Source organism: Anguilla anguilla, chromosome 9 (genome assembly GCF_013347855.1).
Source record: "Anguilla anguilla isolate fAngAng1 chromosome 9, fAngAng1.pri, whole genome shotgun sequence".
Classification (NCBI taxonomy): Eukaryota; Metazoa; Chordata; class Actinopteri; order Anguilliformes; family Anguillidae; genus Anguilla; species Anguilla anguilla.
In genome coordinates this window covers 28,148,040-28,170,092 of record NC_049209.1, presented here as the reverse complement: position 1 = coordinate 28,170,092, position 22,053 = coordinate 28,148,040, and the positions used below count along the sequence as shown (strand labels likewise).

The window sequence follows — 22,053 nt, the reverse complement described above, 5'->3', positions numbered from 1 at the left end:
CCTAACAGGGACTCGCATACACATGCACAAACGTCTGCCCCCACCCCTACATCGTTCCTGCGTTTAAGGTTTGCTGTCTAACGAGGACATTCACATGCATGTGTACACACACACACACACACAGTCACGGGCACGGACCAATCCCTACACTGTTGTTGTCTTTTCATCATGGAAATTCTAAACTAAAAAGAATGTATATATTTTTGTGTTCTTTCAGAATGACATCTACTGGGATGACTGGTCTAGGATGGGAATATTCAAGGCCCCAAAATCTGGCAGCTCGGACGGTGAACAGCTGGTGGGCCGGCTGTCTGGAGTCATGGACCTCAAAATCTTCTACAAGGGCAAAGCCAGAGGTGAGAGTCCTCACAAACTGGGAAAGGACTGAGGCACACAGTCCGTCTTGTAATAGAACATCTCTGACAGAGAACCTGTTCCCTTTCCTTGCTATCTAGGGCTGATTTCACTTCAGTCCGTATTGGCATCCACTGGGGGTAGCTACTGACTGGTGGTCATAGTACTTGATAGTTATACGGCGACAAAGCCGCTCGTTGGTTTAAGGCACTGTGCTGCAGCGCCTGAGCGAGCCCGGTAGCCTGGGACTGAATCCGGACCGTGTCTGCGGTTGTGGTCCCGTTTCCCTGACGCGGTCTCCGCGCGCGTTCGTTCCTTCTCCAGGGCACAACGGCTGCGCGGACCAGCCCTGCAGCCTGCTCTGCCTGCCCCAGCCGGGCCACGGGCACACCTGCGTGTGCCCGGACGGCGTGCCCAGCACCCTGCTGCCCTCCGGCCAGGTGCAGTGCCAGTGTCCCAGCGGGTACCAGCTGCACAACGGCACCTGTGTGAAGACGGGTGAGTGTGGAGCGCCAACACGACATCCTGCGGAGCTCACATGCGCGTACGCACACGCACACACACACACACACACACACACGCTCAGATGCTCACGTGCACACACACACGCGCTCAGATGCTCACGTGCACACACACACGCGCTCAGATGCTCACGTGCACGCACGCGCCCAGATGCTCACGTGCACACACACTTGCCTACAACGGACAGACGTTACTGTGCGAGCAAAATCAGTTGGTGTAGTGCATGGTTGGAGCATATAACGCTGCAGCCTGCAGGACCTGGAGTTGAGTAGCACTATTGTATACAAATCCAACTTGACTAGCAAAAAGAATAAAACCGTGAGGAGAAATTGCAGTTGTCGGATATCTAGTGTTTAGATTTTGGCCTTGAATTGGTTACAATATTATATTGTTTCAAAGAAGTATTCCTGTTCTCATCTTCACAAACATCAAAGGAAACATCTTTGGGGCAATTAAAAATCACTGATATCCTAATCTAGGCATGCGATCAATGGGTCCCTCCTCCTGTGGAGTTTGTCTCTGAAGAGACACCAGAACATTAAGATATTTATGTGATGTCAGGGCTCAGCGTGGCTAAAGAATGCATGAAGATCATGTTTCTTTTGATTACAAGTTTGAATGCAATCTGTGACATTGAATTGATATCGCTGATTGAAAATCTTGTGATTTTAGTGAGCCTACATTCAATTAAGAGTGTATCGTATTGCTTCATGTTTCTAATTGACTCATTTAATTAAATTATGTAGTTCATTAATAATCATTTCAAATAATCATTATTAAATTAAATCAAGTAAAAATTAATTGTGTATGCAGGTCAAATATACCACTTGTGTTCAGTATTCAGAGTGCTGAACATTGTAACAAGGGCATTGCCGGTTGGAACTGCTGGTTTCAGGAAACGAACCTATAAAAAATAAACCTTATACTCCTCACTTCCCCTGACACAGTGTACTGCTAGGTTTTTTTATTTTTATTTTTTATTTTCACCTCGTATGAAAAAGACTGAATGAGTGCAGATGTCCCTGTTCTCCCACCTCACTGTCGCTGTCTGTCTGTCCCTCTGTCGCCCTCCCGCTCCAGAGCACACCTGCCTGCCCAACCAGTACCGCTGCTCCAACGGCAAGTGCATCAGCAGCATCTGGAAGTGCGACAGCGACAACGACTGCGGAGACATGAGCGATGAGGAGGAGTGCCGTGAGTTTTCCATGGAAATGTGCATTTTTATGTATTTTACTTAAATTATGTGTTTTAGGGTTTTTGGATTGTTATATGCAGTTTTGGCTGCATATGAACGGTGTACTATAAATACTACTACTGCTTCTAATAATAATAATAATAATAATAATAATAATGTTGAAATATACAGGCTAGCCTATGAACATAGATAGTTTAGAATTTCTGGAAGGTCATTTATGCTGTGTAATTTCATGGTACTGTAGTGCTAGTTTTATGGACTTCAGACATGCCAGTCAGTCAGACAGTCAGTCTTGCAGGGAGCCTTACACCCTTCCCATTGCCCCTCCCATTGCAGCCACCACCACATGTGACCCCGCTGTGCAGTTCCGCTGTGTGACCTCAGGCTCCTGCATCCCACTGGCCTTCAAGTGTGACCACGAGGACGACTGTGGGGACAACAGCGACGAGGAGCACTGCGGTGTGTGTGTGTGTGTGTGTGTGTGTGCATGTCTGTCTGTCTGTCTGTTTGTTTGTCTGTGTATGTGTGTATCTGTCTGTCTGTGTGTGTCTGTGTATGTATGTGTGTGTGTGTGTGTGTCTGCGTGTGTGTGTCTGTGTGTTTGTTTGTGTGTCTGTCTGTGTGTGTCTGTCTGTGTATGTATGTGTGTGTGTCTGTGCGTGTGTGTCTGCGTGTGTGTCTGTGTGTTTGTTTGTGTGTCTGTCTGTCTGTGTGTGTCTGTGTATGTATGTGTGTGTGCGTGTGTGTCTGTCTGTCTGTGTGTCTGTACGCGTGCATGTCATGGCGATGTGTGTCTGTGTGCGCGTGCGTATCTGTGTGCGTGCGCGTGCTTGTGTGCCTGTGTACGTGTCACAGCGGGAGGGTCATGCTGAGCCTGTTCAGCAGCAGCCTGGTCTCCTCCCACAGAGAGCCACCGCTGCGGGCCGGGAGAGTTCACGTGCGCTCGAGGCGTGTGCATCCGTGACGCCTGGCGCTGCGACGGGGACAACGACTGCAGAGACTGGTCAGACGAGGCCAACTGCACTGGTGAGAGGAGCGCTGCTCGTCTCTCTCCTCCGTCTCTCTCTCTATCCGTCTGCCGTTCTGTCTCTCTGTCACGCTCTTTCTGTCTATTTCTATATCAAGTTTAACTTCATAATGCATTGTTGGCCGGAAGTATGTATATTAGGACTGCCATAACGTACAGAAACACAAACCAGAGTTGACATAAGGTTTTTTATTTTTTCTGCCGGCAAATTTCCGCAGAAGGATTTCAGTTTGTTACACCTGCTGAATGATAAATAAAAAGAATGTGGAAAAATTACAAAAAAAAACTCATTCGAAGTTGGAGGTTTTCTTATTTCTCAATGTTCTGAATGTCCAGTGGGGCAGCACACCTGTGAGGCGGGCAGTTTCCAGTGCCACACAGGCCACTGCATTCCACAGCGATGGGTCTGTGACGGAGATGACGACTGCCGGGACGGCTCTGACGAAGAGCCCGCCAACTGTGGTTAGAAACCCCGCCCCTGCCCTGCACACGCTCGCCATGACCTTAGAAACCCTGCCCCCTGCCCTGCGCACGCTCACCATAACCACACAAACCCCGCCCACTGTGGTTAGAAACCCCGCCCCCTGCCCTGCGCACGCTCACCATAACCACACAAACCCCGCCCACTGTGGTTAGAAACCCCGCCCCCTGCCCTGCGCACGCTCACCATCACAACCACACAAACCCCGCCCACTGTGGTTAGAAACCCCGCCCCCTGCCCTGCGCACGCTCACCATCACAACCACACAAACCCCGCCCACTGTGGTTAGAAACCCCGCCCCCTGCCCTGCGCACGCTCACCATAACCACACAAACCCCGCCCACTGTGGTTAGAAACCCCGCCCCTGCCCTGTGCACACTCACCACCACAACAACACCGATCCTACCCACTGGGATTCGAAAGCCCCCCTCATGTACACACACCCTAGCAAGCACATGAACCCCGTCTATTGAAAACTTGCCACTGAACGAACACACACACACACACACTTGCCCACCTAAAACCAACACACTTTACTGCACATTAGCTGTACTTTCTGAGCTTAATGCCATTGCTACTGAACTGCAGGTTGCACTTTGTGTGCTGATGGGATCTGTGTGTCTTCACAGGAGGGAAGCAGTGCAATGGCTTCCTGTGCGCGAACGGCACCTGCCTGCCCTCCAGCGCTCACTGCAATGGCGTGGAGGACTGCCCAGGGGGCGCCGATGAGCAGCACTGCGGTTAGTCCACTGCGGCATCATTTCCCGCTCTGCTTTAAATTCTCTAAAAACCCAACATTTCAGGCCTGAGAGCAAGTCAGGCCATTGGAATGTCTTGTTTTTTTAAAGACGTTATGATCTTTGAAGAAGGCCTGAGCTGTGTGGCTGTGCGCCCTCTACAGACCCCCTCTGCACGCGGTACATGGAGTTTGTGTGTCGGAACCGAGCTCAGTGCCTTTTCCAGTCTCTGGTGTGCGACGGCATCCGTCACTGCGCTGATGGGTCCGACGAGGACGCGACCTACGCTGGCTGCTGTGAGTCCCGCCCTCCTGCCGTCTGTCCGTCACTCCCCTGTCAGCAGTGAAGCCAGCACATTTTTAATGAATTAAAAGATGTGAAAAAAGTCACATACCAGAAGAACGCTGCTGCTGTGCCTTTAATTTGTGCTCTATCACATCACGTTGTATCATTAGTGTCTCTCATATTCAAATTCACCCTGCTTTAGTAGCTGGGAATACCTCTTTAAATGCTGGCATCACGTACAGCAACGCATCTGAGCACAAACGCAGGTGAACCAGCAATAAATACTCTCTCTGTCTATCGCAATGTCTACTCATCTCTTCATCATCCGTCCTTTTCCCTCTCTCTCTCTCTCTCTCTCTCTGCAGCCTCGGGTACAGAGTTTGAGAACACCTGCAGCCCATACTCTTTCCAGTGTGAGAACGGCTTATGTGTGAGCCTGGAGTGGAAGTGTGATCGCATGGACGACTGCGGAGACTACTCCGACGAGGCCAACTGCGGTGAGTTCTAAACAGTGCGTGTGTGTGTGTGTGTGTGTGTGTGTGTGTGCGTGTGTGCGTGTGTGCGTGTGTGCGTGTGTGCGTGTGTGTGTGCGTGCGTGCGTACGTGCGTGTGTGTGTGTACATGTGCAAGTGTAATGGCCATATATGTATTTGTAAGGTAGTTTCTCTCCTTATGTTGCTGTGTCGAGTATTTCCTTGTAGGACAGTGACAGTCTCTCTCTTTGACTGTATAGAGTATATCTGTAAGACATACTTTATACAGCCAGAGAGTGATACTATCTCAAATAAGGCAGTATGTTTCTCTTTGGCTGTATAGAGTATTTCTCTATAGGGCAGTATCACTGTCTCTTGCTGTATAGATTATTTCAGTATGTTGTATTTCTCTATAATCAGAAGTAGAGTATTTCTCTATAATTCAGTCTCTCTCCCTGTGGATGGCAGGCTCTCCCACAGAAGAGCCCGGCTGCTCGCACTACTTCCAGTTTGCGTGCCAGAACGGGCGCTGCGTACCCACCTGGTGGAGGTGCGATCAGGAGAACGACTGTGGGGACTGGTCGGACGAGGTCAACTGCACAGGTACGGCCCGGAGGCTGGAAAGTACCCTGCCGGGCGCCTAACCAGCCGGCCACTTCCTGTTAGCGGCCGAGGGCGCTTGTGCCAAATTACAGGAACGGACATTTTACAATCGTTTGAATTCAGTTTTATTTCTACGTAGCGCTCTTAACACCAAGCTGTCCCTGGGCACTGCAGTACAAAGCACAGCTCGGCCAGTTTCAAAATGACTGAAGTTCACCCCCCCCCCACCAGGTGGAGACGCGCCCCACACCGCAGCCCCGGGCCCCGCCACCTGCTCCCCCAACCACTTCCGGTGCGGCTCCGGAGCCTGCATCATCGACTCCTGGGTGTGCGACGGCTACGCGGACTGCCCCGACGCGGCCGACGAAGTGGGCTGCCCCACAGGTGAGGAGAGACGGATGGACAGACGGACGAACGGACGAGCTGCCTCAGCCTCTCTCAAACGCTCACACCAGAAAACACAACTGCCAACGCTTCTCACAGATACCCAGACAATGCTCAAAATGCAGCCGCCGACGCTCACTTACAGCTACTCATGCTGCTCCAAACAACCAGCAACACTCACCTCAGCTTCTGAACCCATACTCAAAACACAACCACCAGCACACATACCAGCTACTCAAACTGTACTCAAAACACTACCTCCTACACACATACCGGCTACTCAAACTGTGCTCAAAACACGATCAGAAACACTCACCTCAGCTACTCAAAACATACTCAAAACACTACCACCAACACACATACTGGCTACTTAACCCATGCTCAAAGCACAGCCACCAACACTCAAACCAGCTACTCACCTCAGCCTCAACACAAACGCCAGCATTCATACCTGCGACACACTAGTCAACGCAACCACCAAAACCCTCACTAACTATTCACTGGCTCCTCAAAACATTACCTTCACCGTTCACATCACAAACACTTGATCATCAACACTCACACCTGACTCAACACAACCACCGGCATTCTCACCAGCTACACACACCCTCCCTCACCACTGCTTACTGGCACAGACTCAGTTCACACCGCAGGGCTTTGTCCCTTGAAATGAAACTTTAATGATGTGTGTCATCTAGTTGGGGTAAAGGCAATTATGCATGGAGTATAAAGCAATCAAACGGTGGCTTGGGTTTTTCCAAGTTGTGTAGTATTGTTCATTTTCCGCAGGCCACGGTTTAAAGAGGTCTCCGTCACGCTGAAGAAGTGAATTGAATGAATCTGTTCTGGTTCAGTGAGCTTTAGTTCCAGCTGTAAAGTCAGCTCTTTATGAGGAGAAGGTGGAGCCCAGTCCTCTTTTCCATTCTGGTGGCCAGTCTCTAAGAGTCCAGGTCCCCGGCAAAACTCTCTGCTTCAAATAGGCAGTCTCTGATAGTTCAGAAACCCTGCCCTCTTTCCCTACTTGGGTTGGGCGTTTCCGGCAGTCTATATCCACGTTCTTATTAGAACCCAAGTGGGCGGTCTCTGAAGGGCTATAGCCACGCCCCTCTTTGCACCCAAGTGGGCGGTCTCTGAAGGGCTGTGGCCACGCCCCTCTTTGCACCCAAGTGGGCGGTCTCTGGCAGTCCTGGCTGATGTCATTGGCGTGGCCTGGCTCTGTGTTTCAGGCTCAAACGACACGGTGAGGCCCACCACCCCTCCTGTGCGCCCGCAGCCCCCGGGCAGCTGCAGCAGGGGGCAGTACCGCTGCCGCCGCCCCCCCACCTGCATCCCCGACTGGCAGCGCTGCGACGGACGCGCTGACTGCACCGACCGGTCTGACGAGACCGACTGCCGTGAGTTTGTGTGTGTGCGCGTGTGTGCGCGTGTGTGTGTGATGTACATAAAAATGTATCATTCATTCAGTTCACAGGTGCAAATGTGCAATCCTCTTTTTTAATTAAGATATTCTTGTGCTCCCTTTTCATGAGAGTTATAAATCATGATCACCCCAGACAGATACAATAGAGTGTAAGGTTCTGTAGATTGTCAGAAGGAATGTTGGGGCAAACAGTATTTAAGTTTAGTTTTGACAGATATTTGGATCGTTGTCTGTGCTTAACCTTCTCCCTCTTCCACCCCCCCCCCCCCCAGCGACCCGCGGGCCCCTGTCCTGTGTGAACGGGACTCTGTGCACCGACAGGGAGGCCTGTGTGACGGACAGCGAAAAATGCGACGGCTTCATCGACTGCTCCGACCGCAGCGACGAGGAAAACTGCTCCGGTGAGAGAGCCTGAGGGGCAGAGAGGATGGGAGAGGGAGGGAGGGAGAGAGAGAGGGAGGTAGGGAGGGAGAGAGAGAGGGAGGAGGAGAGGGAGGTAGGGAGAGAGTGAGTTGGAGGTGCACACGGCTGCCCGTACTGTCACACCTGCTTTAGATACACTGACCCGCCCCTGACCTGCCTTGGCTTCAGATGGGAGGCCCCTGAGGGTTCTTCCACAGAAGTCTAGCTGTCAGAGGCCCAGGCCACTCAAACACAAATACAGGCCTTCATCTTACTTTGTGAAAGGGGCAGTTCACCCAAAGATAAAGTAAAGCTATATTTCCACTTACCTTGAGGTAGTTATTGATACTGATTCTATTACCGATTCTGCTTATTGATTCGATTCTTTATCAGTTCCTTTATCGATGCCTGATACATTTTCTGGGTGTAAAAAGAGTAGGACTACATACAAGTTTTCAGCGTCAACTTAATTTATTTTCCAGCCTGAAATACGATCAAATTAGTAAATGGCTACATGTCATGTAACGTGCAAGTAGTTAGCTACCTCCCTGGATATGAATTAAATGTTTTTAACAGAAAATAAAATCATGAATGCGATTTTATCCACAAAAATAGCTATACAAAAAGGCAAAATAAATGTTGTGGTCACGATTGCCGTTGTAGAAACCTTCAGTTAAATGAATTCGCATAATAAAATTAACCAAACACGGCTTACATTTTCTGAACCTCGGTGATATAGTGGTGTAAGTACACTATTTAACAATTAGCTAGCTTCTAGCGCTAGGGGCGACATAGCTCAGGAGGTAAGACCGATTGTCTGGCAGTCGGAGGGTTGCCGGTTCAAACCCCGCCCAGGGCGTGTCAGAGTGTCCTTGAGCAAGACACCTAACCCCTAACCCCTAACTGCTCTGGCAAATGAGAGGCATCAATTGTAAAGCACTTTGGATAAAAGCGCTATATAAATGCAGTCCATTTACCATTTACCATTAGCGCTAGCCAGCGGTACGCTTCTATCAACACAACGCACACAGAACTCGTCATACGCTGATATGCTAGCCACCGCTACAGCGTTTTCAGTAATATGGGAGCATGCAGCTGAAATCCTCTATGGAAAGCATCCTCACAGCGATCTTATCTACAGTCAGTAGGCAGTGTTGTGCATATCCCACTCTTACAGCTCGTTTCCAGCCCAAACCACTGCAAAGAGAGCAAACCTTTTTTTTTTTGTCAGTGACATTTGCTTGACATCTACGATGGCAATCGCAACCACAACATTTATTTTGCCTTTTTGTATAGCTATTTCCATGGATAAAATCACATTTATTATTATTATTATTATTTATTGGTAAAAACATTTACTTCATATCCAGGGAGATAGCCAACTACATGCACATGTTACATGACATGTGTATCCATTTGGTAATACGATCGCATTTCAGGCTAGAAAATAACCCGTTAATCCAGAGAAATTGTTGAGTTGTCTTACATTCTCTTGCGATAAAGATTCTATCTAGGCTGGCAGTGTCCGCATAGCAACGGACGCTGTAATGAAAATTTAAGTACGTCACAAATGGGTATAACGGCTGTTTTAGAATGTCAGTACGTCACCCGGATAATTTTTGAAGCCCGGATTAGTTTTGTTGTGACAGCTGCCGTCCAAAACAAACACCTGAGGGAGGCGACGTGCTGCCTGTGTGCGTGCCTCCCCCAAGGCCTTACGTCATTGTTTTGCAATGTGCAGCTGTGGTAAAAACATGCTAGCATCGATAAGCGGAATCGATAAGCTCGGAGGCATACGATTACAATGAATAGGACAACTTTGAACCGGTTCTTGATTCCCATCCCTACTCCCATCCCTACTCTGACTCACATAGTTACTCTTGAGATTTGACTAGTTTTCTAGAAATCTGCTGGAGCTCACCGTGATATAATGGACCTTATCTGGTCCATTGAGTTAAACTTTCTGCAACTTTCTGAATATAAGGACACAGTTATGAACATCCACTGACCTGGTTGCGCACGGTTTTGTCGAAAACCGCTTAATACCGAAGTACGCCAACCATGTATGTCCTCGCAGGTTCTCCGCCAAAGCCAGTCAGTATTCTGGGGCACGGTGTCAACATCAATTTGAACATTGTTTCAAACAATGTTGACATATAACCTTGTTTATTTCCACATTCAGTTGTTGCTCAGTGGCGGAGGTGAAGGGTAAGCTGGGTAGGTTTGTACAGATGCGACTGCAGAGCAGTTGTTGAGCGGGACCAGCGTATGATTGGCTGCAGCGGGAGAATGACAGCCGTGCTAACTCTCCCCCCCTCCCCCCTCCCCCCTCCCCCTCCCCCCCAGCCGACTCCCAGGTCTTCAAGGTCCAGAACCTGCAGTGGAGTGCCGAGTTCTCCGGCGCCGTCACCCTCACCTGGTCCCGGCCCAAAAACCTGCCCCCCTCCTCCTGCTCCTACCTGGTGTACTACAGGTAGAGTGTCCTCTGTCAGGACGTACCTGCTTGTGTGAGCCCAATCTCCTGAGGTCCCCACTTTTCACTGTCTCACACTTCTTCTGTGTGTGCGTGTGTACATGCATGCATGTCTGTGGGTGTGTGTGTATCTGTGTGTGTGTGTGTGTGTATGTGTGTATGTGTTTGTATTTGTATGCGTGTGTCCGCAGGCTTGTGGGGTCTCAGACCTGGACTTCTGTAGAGACTCACAGCAATAAGAGCAGCTACAGATTGACGGTGCTGAAGCCGGACTCCACCTACCAGGTGAAGGTGCAGGTGCAGTGCCTGAGCAAACTGCACAAGACCAATGAGTACCTGTCCCTGCACACGCCGGAGGGATGTGAGTGCTCCGCCTGGCCTGCATCACTACCTCACCCTGAATAACACTGAATAAACCCCGCCCACTGTAGCAACTACATTACCCAAGAAAAACACTACGTAAACCCCGCCCACTGTAGATACTACCTCACTGAGAAGAACACCGCATAAACCCCACCGACTGTAACTGCTACTTCACCCAGAATAACACTGAATAAACCTCTCCCACTCCATCTACTACATTACCATTGGTGAATGTAGTCTGTGACCCTTATTGTAATATACACAGTAATTTGTATTTTCAACATTCATCTCAGAACCAGAATTTAAACCAGTTTGGGAGCACTGCTATAAGATGTTAAGGGAACGGTTTAAGAGAAGTGGAGATTCCACTTCCTGTCTGTTCAGTCAGTGGAGTTTCTACGGTGCTGGTCAGCGTTCCATCCCTGCAGGTGCTGCAGGTGCTCATGGGAATGTGTTGTCTGTTGCAGTGCCTGACCCGCCCACACATCTTCAGCTGTCCTCTGACAGGGGGGAAGACGGCACGGTGGTCTGTTCCTGGAGCCCCCCCGACAACGCGCACGGCCTAATACGGGAATACATAGTGAGTAGCGCCACCTGCTGGCCCTTCCCTGCTTTGCTGTCGTTTGTAACAGACTGCTGTGGCTGCGTTTCCATTCTCAGGTCTGACCAGGTTGAGCCAAAGCTTGAGCTTCCTGCCTCAAGCTTCATGCCAAAGACTCATTTGACCCATTTGTTTGTCCAGCATGAGGCGTCAGAGGTGCTGGCGTCTCTGAGTCCCTCCAAAGCAACGCCTTTTTGGTAACATCACGCTCCCATTGAAAATGCAGCAATGACTCCTGCATTTTGATGTCAGGTTTCTTGTGATAATCCTGCCCTTGAGCTTCATCACACTTCCTGACCTCACTGACCAGTGATATAGGGCCAATAGCAGAGGCTTAAGGTGCAGTGAGGGAGTAGTGGAAGCTCTGCTGAAGCTCGAATCGAGAAGCAGCACTGCTCAGTAGCTCTCCCGTCTGCTGCTGTGGAAAACTGCATGCTCGGAATAAACTCCTCCTGCAATGTCCTCTCTATCCTGCAGGTGGAGTACAGCGAGAGTGGAAGTGCAGAGTGGTCATCCCAGAGCAGCAGCAGCAACAGCACCGAGGTGAAGAATCTGCAGCCCAGCGCCCTCTACAGTTTCAGAGTAAGTGACTGCAGCTGAGCAAACACTGTGGACTCTCCGGATGCACAGGTCCTGGGCTGCTGCTGTCCGCTCGGCTTCTTAACTACAGGAGGTTGCTGTTGGTAACCGGGGATTCCGGTGCTGTTTTACAGCACAGGACAGCCACTGCTGCAGTATTTTCCCTTAATGAGTTATTCAAAGCTGCATCAAAGTCAGATGTTTTGGCTTCAGCAGGAGGGAGATGTCTGTGTTAAGAATCCACATATAGGAATTTGAGTCTGAAGAATCTAGCATTGCTGTAAATGAAGTGCAGTAGTGATGAGGGAAGGGTGGGACCTCGTGCCCACACAGTAGGCAGAGATATATTATGTACCGTCAGTTCATTAGCTTTTTTAACCAGTTAAACAATCCGTCTATGGTTCTGTCCGAAGATTGGTTTCACAGAAACAGTGCGATTGGTAATCTTTCACCAAAAGTTAAAGGAATATCCTCGCTCTCTCATTACTAGTGAAGTGCAGCTTGAAAGGCTAAGCATTGCATGGTGTGTCTGTGTGTGTGTATGTTTGTTTCTGTGTGTGTGTGTGTGTGTGTGTGTGTGTGTGTGTGTGTTTGTGTGTATTTCAGGTGGCAGCTGTGACTAGCCGAGGTGTGGGAAACTGGACAGATGCCATATCCATCACTCCTCAGAAAGGTAAGCAGCGCCCCCTGCTGCCTGCAGTGTATTACTGCTGCACCTAGCGCGTAGCAGAAGAGCCGTATTAATGCAGTGAGAAGCAGGGCTGTGCAATGGCTGTGAAATTATGACTGATTAAGGAGGAGAATCTGAAGACCGCTGAGGCTCTTCTAGAAAACGTACAAACGTGAAATAAAATGTAAATGTATTCTGAGTTTAAACACCGTCAAATTGTGCCTTAAATAAGTGACTGTGACAAAATGTAGGGAATTGCCTTTACACCTTGGTGAAAGTAATTCTTGTTTGTTAGACTTGTTAATGGTAAATGCAAATGCATTTAAATTGTGTGAAGTTCCTAGTGGAGTCTAAATGTATTATGGAGCTATGTTTCCCCCTGCTGGTTAGAAGGCTGTATTGTATTAAGTTGGGTTGTTGGGAGCTACTTTGGCCTCACCATGTCTCTCTCTCCCAGCTCTGCAGCCCCCCACTGTGGCCGTGGATGGAATTACTGAGGACTCCATAAGTCTAACTTTCAGCGTCAATTCCCAGTATAAGGTCAGTGTGTTTGTATGACAAACCAAATCTGGCTGTAGAACAGCGGTGTAATGGTCAGAGTAACTGGGCTTGAGACAGAGTTCGCAGGTGGGGACTGCCTGATCATTGTTCCCTTAAGCAGGGCTTACTTAAGCTAAATTCTTTCAGTGAATATCAAACGGCATTAATGTATGGTACGCTAAATTTCACATTACATTTGTGTTTGTATTTTTGAGAGAAAGTGAGTGTGGTTAAGTGTCTCCCAGGTATGTGTAGCCTAGCATGCTAGGCTTATAACTCTTTGTTTCGAGTAAGGCGAAAGCCAACCCAGTTTTTGGGACTTAACGCTGCGAAGCTCAGGGCAGTGAAACGCAGCTGGAGCGGGCGCTCCTCGAACATGTCACACTTCCACCGTCCTCCCCTCTGTGAGCCTGACCCCAGCCTTACCGCTGCTACAGCCAGCGCTCTTCCCAGGTGGCAGAGTGAGACTTTCTCAAGATCTGAACGCCCAGGTTCTGAGACTTCCTACTGGGTGTAACCCTGGCGTGTGTGTGTGTGTGTGTGTGTGTGTGTTTGTGTTTGTGTGTGTTTGTGTGTGTGTGTGTGTGTGTGTGTGTCTGTGTGTGTGTGTATCTGTCTGTCCGTATGTTGTGTGTGTCTGTCTGTCTGTGTGTTTCTGTGTGTGTATTGTTTGTCTGTGTGTGTGTATGTGTCTGTGTGTTGTGTATGTGTGTGTGTGTGTGCGTGTGTTGTGTGTGTGTCTGTGTGTGTGTGCGTGCGTCTGTATGCGCGTGTGTGTGTTGTGTCTGCGTGTGTGTGTGTGTGTGCGTGCATGCATGCATGCGTGTGTGTGAATGTGTGTAATACCGGTGTGTGCCCTCAGGTGGAGCAGTACGTGGCGCTGCTGTCCTGGTTGTTTGATGAGCACATGAAGGAGAGCAGGAACATGACCGTTACAGGAACGACTCTGACAGGTGCAGCCCCACAAATGACCTTCAGTTCAGCAGGGATGGGCAAAAATACACCAGACTGTTAGTGCATACCAGATGCCGCCTCAATGTATCTGTAAAGCTATAGCCAGAATGGTGAATAGCTTTGCACTTCAGTTCAGCAGGTGGCACAGAGGTGTAAACTAACAAGCAATTTTACTTTCATACTGCTTGAAATTCATTCAAATACATATTTAATATACTTGATTTTTTTTTAAACGCTGCCCATCTCTGCAGGTCAGTACTGACGTCCAAAGATGCAGGGGGTGTGGTTTTTAAACTGGTGGGCGTGTCTTGTGTTTGCAGTGGCTAACCTGACGGCTGGGACAGCCTATGAGCTGGCGGTGTGGGCCCACACCAATGTGGGAGACAGCCCCGCTGTGCTGTCCCGCCTGGAGACGAAGGGCACCCAGCCGGCCCCGCCCATCCTCAAGGCCCGCCCACTCAACCAGAGCGCTGTCAACTGCAGCTGGACTGGCCCGCAAGCGGTGGTGAGAAGATGCGCACACACACACACACACACACGCACACACAGCGTGCACACGCACACTTTCATATAACTTACATGCGCACACTCATTCATTTGGGTAGTGCACACTCTAAAATTGTCCCTGCTTGCACGCACTCATAAAATGCCAGCTGGTGTGTTCTCACACAGCACTCAGGCACACACACTTGCATAGTGCACCACATGCACAGCAGTGCATATAAATGCACAGTCATATAGGCATGACAGCATATACAACTACAGAAAGTCATCATTTCAATGAAGTTTTTCTGGAGTGCTAAACTAAACTGTAAAATGTGTGTGTGTATTTGTGTGGGTCTGTGTATTTCTGTATGTGTGTGTGCGTGCTTGTGTTTTTGTGTGGGTATGTATATTTGCATGCGTGTGTGTGCATGCGTATGTATCTGTGTGGGTGTGTGTATCTGTGTGCGTGTGTGTGTGTGTGTATCTGTGTGTGTGTGTGTGTGTGTGCGCGCGCGTGTATCTGTGTGTGTGTGTATCTGGGTGTGTGTGTGAGTGTGTGTGTGTGTGTGTGTGTGTGCGTGTATCTGTGTGTGTGTGTGTGTTTGCATGTGTATCTGTGTGTGTGTGTGTGTGTGTGTGCGCGTGTATCTGTGTGTGTGTGTGTGTGTATCTGTGCGTGTGTGTGTGCGCGTGTATCCCTGTACGTGTGAGTGCAGGAGTATGGTGTGTTCTTCTCCACCTCCTTCCTGGAGCTGCACCGGAACCCTCACAGCCAGAAGAGCAGCAGCAGCAGCCTGATCGTCACCGTGGACAGTGATGAGCAGTACCTCTTCTTGGTGAGTAGCCATCCTCATCTTCAGTGCCAGTCTCCTCTCCCTGCCAGTATGTAAAGGTTTCTGCTGTTATTCGTGTGTATAGTTACTGGTTGCCATCTGAAAATAGCTTCTGTGTGTGTGTGTGTGTTTTGTCTGTTTCTGTGTGAATATGTGTATGCATGGTTTTGTGTGTGCGTGTGTGTGTGCGTGTGTGTGTGTGCGTGCGTGCGTGTGTGTGTACAGGTGCGGGTGACCTCTCCCTACCTGGGCCCTCCCTCTGCGCACGCCATGGTGAAGATGATCCCGAACGGCAGGCTGCCCCCGCGTAACCTGCACAGAGTGAAGGTGGAGAAGACCCAGGCCACGCTCAAATGGCAGCCCCCGTACGACTCTCCCAGCACCCCGCTGGTACGACCTATACCCCTCCCCTCTGTGTGCTCCACACTGAGCGCCCTCACATGCACCCTTATGTGTGAGCTGCACTGAGCGCCCTCACATGCACCCTTATGTGTGAGCTGCACTGAGCACCCTCACATGCACCCTTATGTGTGAGCTGCACTGAGCGCCCTCACATGCACCCTTATGTGTGAGCTGCACTGAGCGCCCTCACATGCACCCTTATGTGTGAGCTGCACTGAGCGCCCTCACATGCACCCTTATGTGTGAACTGCACTGAGCGCGCTCAGATACACCCTTATGTGTGAGCTGCACTGAGCGCGCTCAGATACACTCTTATGTGTGATCTGCACTGAGCGCGCTCAGGTGCACTCTTATGTGTGATCTGCACTGAGCGCCCTCACATGCACCCTTATGTGTGAGCTGCACTGAGCGCGCTCAGGTGCACTCTTATGTGTGAACTGCACTGAGCGCGCTCAGATACACCCTTATGTGTGAGCTGCACTGAGCGCGCTCAGATACACTCTTATGTGTGAGCTGCACTGAGCGCGCTCAGATACACTCTTATGTGTGAGCTGCACTGAGCGCGCTCAGGTGCACTCTTATGTTTGATCTGCACTGAGCATGCTCAGATACACTCTTATGTGTGAGCTGCACTGAGCGCGCTCAGATGCACTCTTATGTGTGAACTGCACTGAGCGCGCTCAGATGCACTCTTATGCGTGAACTGCACTGAGCATGCTCACTCATTCTTACATTCTTCTTAGCCAGTAATGGGATAGTGGGTTCTTGGAGCCCAAAATTGGAAGAGCTACTATAAGTTTGCTGGCATGATTATTTTGATTAAGCAGATAATTTTTTATTGATTATCACAAGTCCACGATTGATGGCTTGGTGTAGCTCCATCCATTATGTGGTTGGTGAAACCCCATTGCTGTTCTTGTAGCCGTGTGAATATCACTGTATTTAAATGCTTTGATGTCACATGGCTGAACTAGTTTTCAGCTCCCAGCCTGGATCAGTATTGTGTCAGCTAGGTAAACCCAGAGCAGTAAGTGCTTAAGGCAGCCCGTCTGACCCTCCTCTCGTCTAACCTCACGCAGGAGTACGCCATTCACCTGAAGGACATCGTACGCAAGACAGAGGCCAACTACAAGCTGAGCACACGGAACAACACGGTGGAGTACACCCTGAAGGGCCTGGAGCCCGGCGGTCGCTACAGCATTACCGTACGCCTGCGCAACATGAGCAAGGAGGCCAGCTACACCCTCAACACCGGTGAGCCCCTCCGCCCGACACCGCCAAACCACCGAGCCCTGCAGCGCTCACCAAAACAGGTTCTCACCAAAACAGGTTCTCACCAAAACAGGTTCTCACCAAAACAGTCTCAACTCAGACCAGCAACCAAAACACTGCAGCGCTCACCAAAACAGGTTCTCACCAAAACAGTCTCAACTCAGACCTGCAACTCTCACCAAAACAGGTTCTCACCAAAACAGTCTCAAGTCAGACCAGCAACGAAAACACTGCAGCTCTCACCAAAACAGATTCTCAACTCAGACCAGCAACCAAAACACTGCAGCTCTCACCAAAACAGATTCTCAACTCAGACCAGCAACCAAAACACTGCAGCTCTCACCAAAACAGATTCTCAACTCAGACCAGCAACCAAAACACTGCAGCTCTCACCAAAACAGATTCTCAACTCAGACCAGCAACCAAAACACTGCAGCTCTCACCAAAACAGATTCTCAACTCAGACCAGTAACCAAAACACTGCAGCTCTCACCAAAACAGATTCTCAAACCAGCAGCCAAACTCTACAGCTCTCACCAAAAACAGATTCTCAACTCAAACCAGCAGCCAAACTCTACAGCTCTCACCAAAAACAGATTCTCAACTCAAACCAGCAGCCAAACTCTACAGCTCTCACCAAAAACAGATTCTTAACTCAAACCAGCAGCCAAACTCTACAGCTCTCACCAAAACAGATTCTCAAACCAGCAGCCACACTCTACAACTCTCACCAAAACAGATTCTCAAACCAGCAGCCAAACTCTACAGCTCTCACCAAAACAGATTCTCAAACCAGCCGCCAAACTCTACAGCTCTCACCAAAACAGATTCTCAAACCAGCAGCCAAACTCTACAGCTCTCACCAAAACAGATTCTCAAACCAGCAGCCAAACTCTACAGCTCTCACCAAAACAGATTCTCAAACCAGCTGCCACCAACTTTAAATGCGTTAAGAGGACCTCGGAAGACGGCTAAACGGCTCGTCGCTCGCCGCTGTCGAGTGTGTGTATCTTACATGCTTTTGCACCGTTCTAGAGCTTTTGGAGTGTTAGCTCAGCGGCTAAGGCACACTGTTTACGAGTTTACATTTGACTCTTATGTTCTGAAGTCTGTTCGAAGCGAGACAAAATGGCACCTTTTCTCTTCCATTGTGTGGAAAGCATGTCGAGGAATGTCCGTTTGATTTTCTTCTGCCTCGTCCGCAAGCGCTGTCGTTAGAGAGCTGGACAAGGAGCATATTTCCCATACCCGTATCACGACCTCACTTAAGTGTGTGTACTGACACCAGATCGGCAGTAATGCATTTAAACATGGACCTTTTTGGTCACAGTAAGAATAGGACGTGGTTATAAATGGGTATAAATTATTTAAATGACGTTAAAAACGGGTTTCATTATTTTGAGATTTTCCTGTGGTGAATTGCAGGATTGTGGGAAATTGGGTTTAGTTTAATACAGTGGAGTAACTTTTTCATTCATGTTGCATAAAACAGTCTAATTTTGCTTTGCTTTTATTAATAACTTTAAGCATGCTCTTAGCGCTTGTAAAATCTTACAGAAAATCATAAAAATACAGTTAATGTACTAAAAGCATGACCTTGGCCCATTGAAATAGTAATGCTGTAAGGCACTGTTTAGGCAGGTTTGCATCTCCAATGAATTTGCGGCGGTGTTTTGATTGCTGTAATAAATAAAAAGATTTTTAAAAACTATACGCATAATGCAGCTGAATTGGCTGGGGGGAAAAACTGTTAACCCGCAGCCTTAGCTTGCTGAAATCTTGATTACATTAGTTGTTTTCCACAGAACAAAAGCTATGTTTGGTAAAGGTTGATTTGCATGTGAGTGACGGTCTCAAGAAGCGAAGGCTTTCCCGCTCTTTCGCGCGGTAGCCTGCTCCCCCGTTCATCCTCAGCACACGAGGCTGGCCCGAAGAGTCGTTCGTTCGTTCGTTCGCCCGCTGCATCGCTGCAAGGTCACAAAGGAGTTCACGTGTCCTTGAATTCTCCCAATCCCTCGTACGATTGCCGAAGGGCAGGACCGGCCAAACACAGATCCCGGAGAGGAGCGTCGGCGCAACAGTAAATCTTTTCTTTCTTGTTGATGGTGTTTTTGAGCGCGTCTTTTGATCGGTCATTGACCGACACCACATTTTTTGGACTCACCTGACACTGGGTGTGTTCCTGCCTCTCGCCAAATGCAGGCTGGGATAGGCTCCAGCACCCCCCAATTCCAATCATTCCAATCTGATGTATCTTCTGAAACATTTAAGGCACATTGCCAAGAACAAAGAGTGTGTGTGCGTGTTCTTGTGCCTGTGTTTGTGTGTGTGCGTGTGCGAGTGCATTCGTGCTTGTGTGTATGTGTGTGTGTGCTTGACAGTTATATTAATATGACTTAAAAATGCAAAAAATACATTTCAAATGAAGATGTGTAGCCATTTCTAGAGTTGCCTGTCAGCCTAGACTGTACCTTAGACCATCTGCTGTGTCCTTGCATGGTCTAGTCTTGTCAGAAGCCTGTATTTTATTTTTATTTGTGTGCTTGGCAGACACCATTATTCTCAGATTTTGTTTTACATATCATATTCGTACAGTTGGATATTTGCACATGCAATTCACGCTAAGTACCTTGCTCAAGAGTGCCACATTAGTACTAATAATGTATAGTAACATAATATATAAGGTACAGAGAAGTACTTCACTGGAGAGTGGAGGCCTGTGTCAAGTGCACCACACTTCTGTGAGCCGCCCTTGATTTGGCCATAGCTGCTGCTGTAAGTGCTGTTCCCAGATCATGTCGGGATCTGACTATCTTGGTTCCAAGACTGCTCAGAAAATAATTAGCACTCAGTTGTTCAGCTGCAGGTGAAAATAGCTGATTATGAGCAGTCAGGTGTTGAGCTGCGGGTGAACATTGCTGGTTATGAGCAGCCTGGTGTTGAGCTGCCGGTGAACATTGCTGGTTATGAGCAGCCTGGTGTTGAGCTGCGGGTGAACATTGCTGGTTATGAGCAGTCAGGTGTTGAGCTGCGGGTGAACATTGCTGGGTATGAGCAGCCTGGTGTTGAGCTGCGGGTGAACATTGCTGGGTATGAGCAGCCTGGTGTTGAGCTGCGGGTGAACATTGCTGGTTATGAGCAGTCAGGTGTTGAGCTGCGGGTGAACATTGCTGGGTATGAGCAGCCTGGTGTTGAGCTGCGGGTGAACATTGCTGGTTATGAGCAGCCTGGTGTTGAGCTGCGGGTGAACATTGCTGGGTATGAGCAGCCTGGTGTTGAGCTGCGGGTGAACATTGCTGGTTATGAGCAGTCAGGTGTTGAGCTGCGGGTGAACATTGCTGGGTATGAGCAGCCTGGTGTTGAGCTGCGGGTGAACATTGCTGGGTATGAGCAGCCTGGTGTTGAGCTGCGGGTGAACATTGCTGGGTATGAGCAGCCTGGTGTTGAGCTGCGGGTGAACATTGCTGGGTATGAGCAGCCTGGTGTTGAGCTGCGGGTGAACATTGCTGGGTATGAGCAGCCTGGTGTTGAGCTGCGGGTGAACATTGCTGGGTATGAGCAGCCTGGTGTTGAGCTGCGGGTCAGCGTTTTTGTTTGTCCTCTCCAGTTCCCCTGGCTGCTCCGGAGGCGCTGAAGATCCTGACGGAGAGGGATCACGTCTTCCTCCTGTGGAAGAGTCTGGCAGTGAGGGAGAAGAGCTTTAACGAGAGCCGGGTAACAGGAGAATATTTACCATTATTATTATTATAAAACGCCAATGAGCGGATTCATTACGTAATGGTTCTTTTAACAAAGCAAATATAATAATGTATCGCTTAGTTATTTTTAATTTACATCTTATAGAAATTCAGTGACATTAACTAATGGGAAGGAATGCCTTTTAAGAAAGTGTAGTGCTAATGGGCTGTGTGTGTGTGCGCGCGCGTGCGTGCTTTGTCTCTGTGGGTTGACTGCGCGCAGGGCTACGAGGTCCACGTCTACGACAGCGTGACCAACGCCAGCACGTGCCTGGGGAACACCACGGAGACCTTCTTCAAGATCAGCAGCCTGCTGGCGGGGCACAACTACACCTTCTCCGTGCGGGCGCGCTGCCTGCTCAGCGGCCAGCTGTGCGGAGAGCCCGCCGTCCTGCTGTTCGACAGCCTGGGAGCAGGTGGGTGTGGCCGGGGCCTCTAACCTGCACTCCTGGATGCACTTTCTCTCATGTCATTTTATGCCATTTTTGCATTTTGCGCAGTGTCTGTAGTATAGCGTATGTGATGGTGTGCTGCATTGTGTGTGATGTAGTGTACAGTGTATTGTGGAGAGGCCTCAGACTTTTGTTTTTTTTTGCACTTCATTTAACTCACTGATTGGCTGTGTGGTCCACATGCCTTTGAGTCTGGTGGTTGGTAGGAATCCACAACAGCGTGCAGGTCTTGCAGCGCTCTTCTACAGGAGATGCAGTGCCCGTCACATGATGGAGTGTGTGAGGTACTGCGATGCAGAGCACAGGAAATGATGTTCTCTCTCCCTCTCTCTCTCCCCCCCTCTCCTCAGTGCCGGGCAGTAAAGGCGCGTCTCAGGGTGGAAAGTCTGGCGACATGGCGGCGGTGGTGGTGCCCGTGCTGTTCGTGCTGCTGCTGGGTCTGTGCGCGGGATTCGCGGTTCTGTACTTCAGACACCGCCGCCTGCAGCACAGCTTCTTCGCCTTCACCAACAGCCACTACAACTCCCGCCTGGGCTCGGCCATTTTCTCCGGGGACGAGCTGGGTGAGGGCTCCCCTCCTGCCCCCTCCCCCTGCTCTCTCATTCTGTCAGACTTAAGGGGGAACTCCGCCTAGAAATTCTACTATCCTCTCACCTCCCACAGCCTCCTCATATTGCCCTACTGCCCCCTCTCAGTGCCCCTCCTACTGCCCTTTCCCACTGCCCTACTGGCCCCTCTCACTGCCCCTCCTACTGCCCTTTCCCACTGCCCTACTGGCCCCTCTCACTGCCCCTCCTACTGCCCTTTC

At 49.6% G+C, this 22,053-nt stretch overlaps 1 protein-coding gene across 2 annotated transcripts in view; it reads left to right on the top strand.

The window, feature by feature from the left end:
* The window catches only part of LOC118235119 (sortilin-related receptor-like), a 75,323-nt gene that overhangs the window by 49,799 nt on the left and 3,471 nt on the right, over positions 1-22,053 (top strand). Inside the window, exons 21-47 of one of the 2 annotated variants that reach the window (XM_035432156.1) lie at positions 218-356; positions 679-852; positions 1,957-2,070; positions 2,408-2,530; positions 2,978-3,097; positions 3,435-3,560; positions 4,209-4,319; positions 4,481-4,612; positions 4,967-5,098; positions 5,543-5,677; positions 5,909-6,061; positions 7,288-7,455; positions 7,754-7,882; positions 10,230-10,356; positions 10,548-10,717; positions 11,187-11,299; positions 11,798-11,902; positions 12,506-12,572; positions 13,027-13,109; positions 13,972-14,062; positions 14,384-14,568; positions 15,266-15,385; positions 15,608-15,772; positions 16,864-17,038; positions 20,664-20,770; positions 21,017-21,209; positions 21,596-21,808. In XM_035432156.1, the coding sequence (XP_035288047.1) occupies positions 218-356; positions 679-852; positions 1,957-2,070; positions 2,408-2,530; positions 2,978-3,097; positions 3,435-3,560; positions 4,209-4,319; positions 4,481-4,612; positions 4,967-5,098; positions 5,543-5,677; positions 5,909-6,061; positions 7,288-7,455; positions 7,754-7,882; positions 10,230-10,356; positions 10,548-10,717; positions 11,187-11,299; positions 11,798-11,902; positions 12,506-12,572; positions 13,027-13,109; positions 13,972-14,062; positions 14,384-14,568; positions 15,266-15,385; positions 15,608-15,772; positions 16,864-17,038; positions 20,664-20,770; positions 21,017-21,209; positions 21,596-21,808 (3,670 nt within the window). Of the gene's footprint in view, positions 1-217; positions 357-678; positions 853-1,956; positions 2,071-2,407; positions 2,531-2,977; positions 3,098-3,434; positions 3,561-4,208; positions 4,320-4,480; positions 4,613-4,966; positions 5,099-5,542; positions 5,678-5,908; positions 6,062-7,287; positions 7,456-7,753; positions 7,883-10,229; positions 10,357-10,547; positions 10,718-11,186; positions 11,300-11,797; positions 11,903-12,505; positions 12,573-13,026; positions 13,110-13,971; positions 14,063-14,383; positions 14,569-15,265; positions 15,386-15,607; positions 15,773-16,863; positions 17,098-17,129; positions 17,636-20,663; positions 20,771-21,016; positions 21,210-21,595; positions 21,809-22,053 lie in introns of those variants that run through there. The other variant, XM_035432157.1, reaches the window with a different exon arrangement.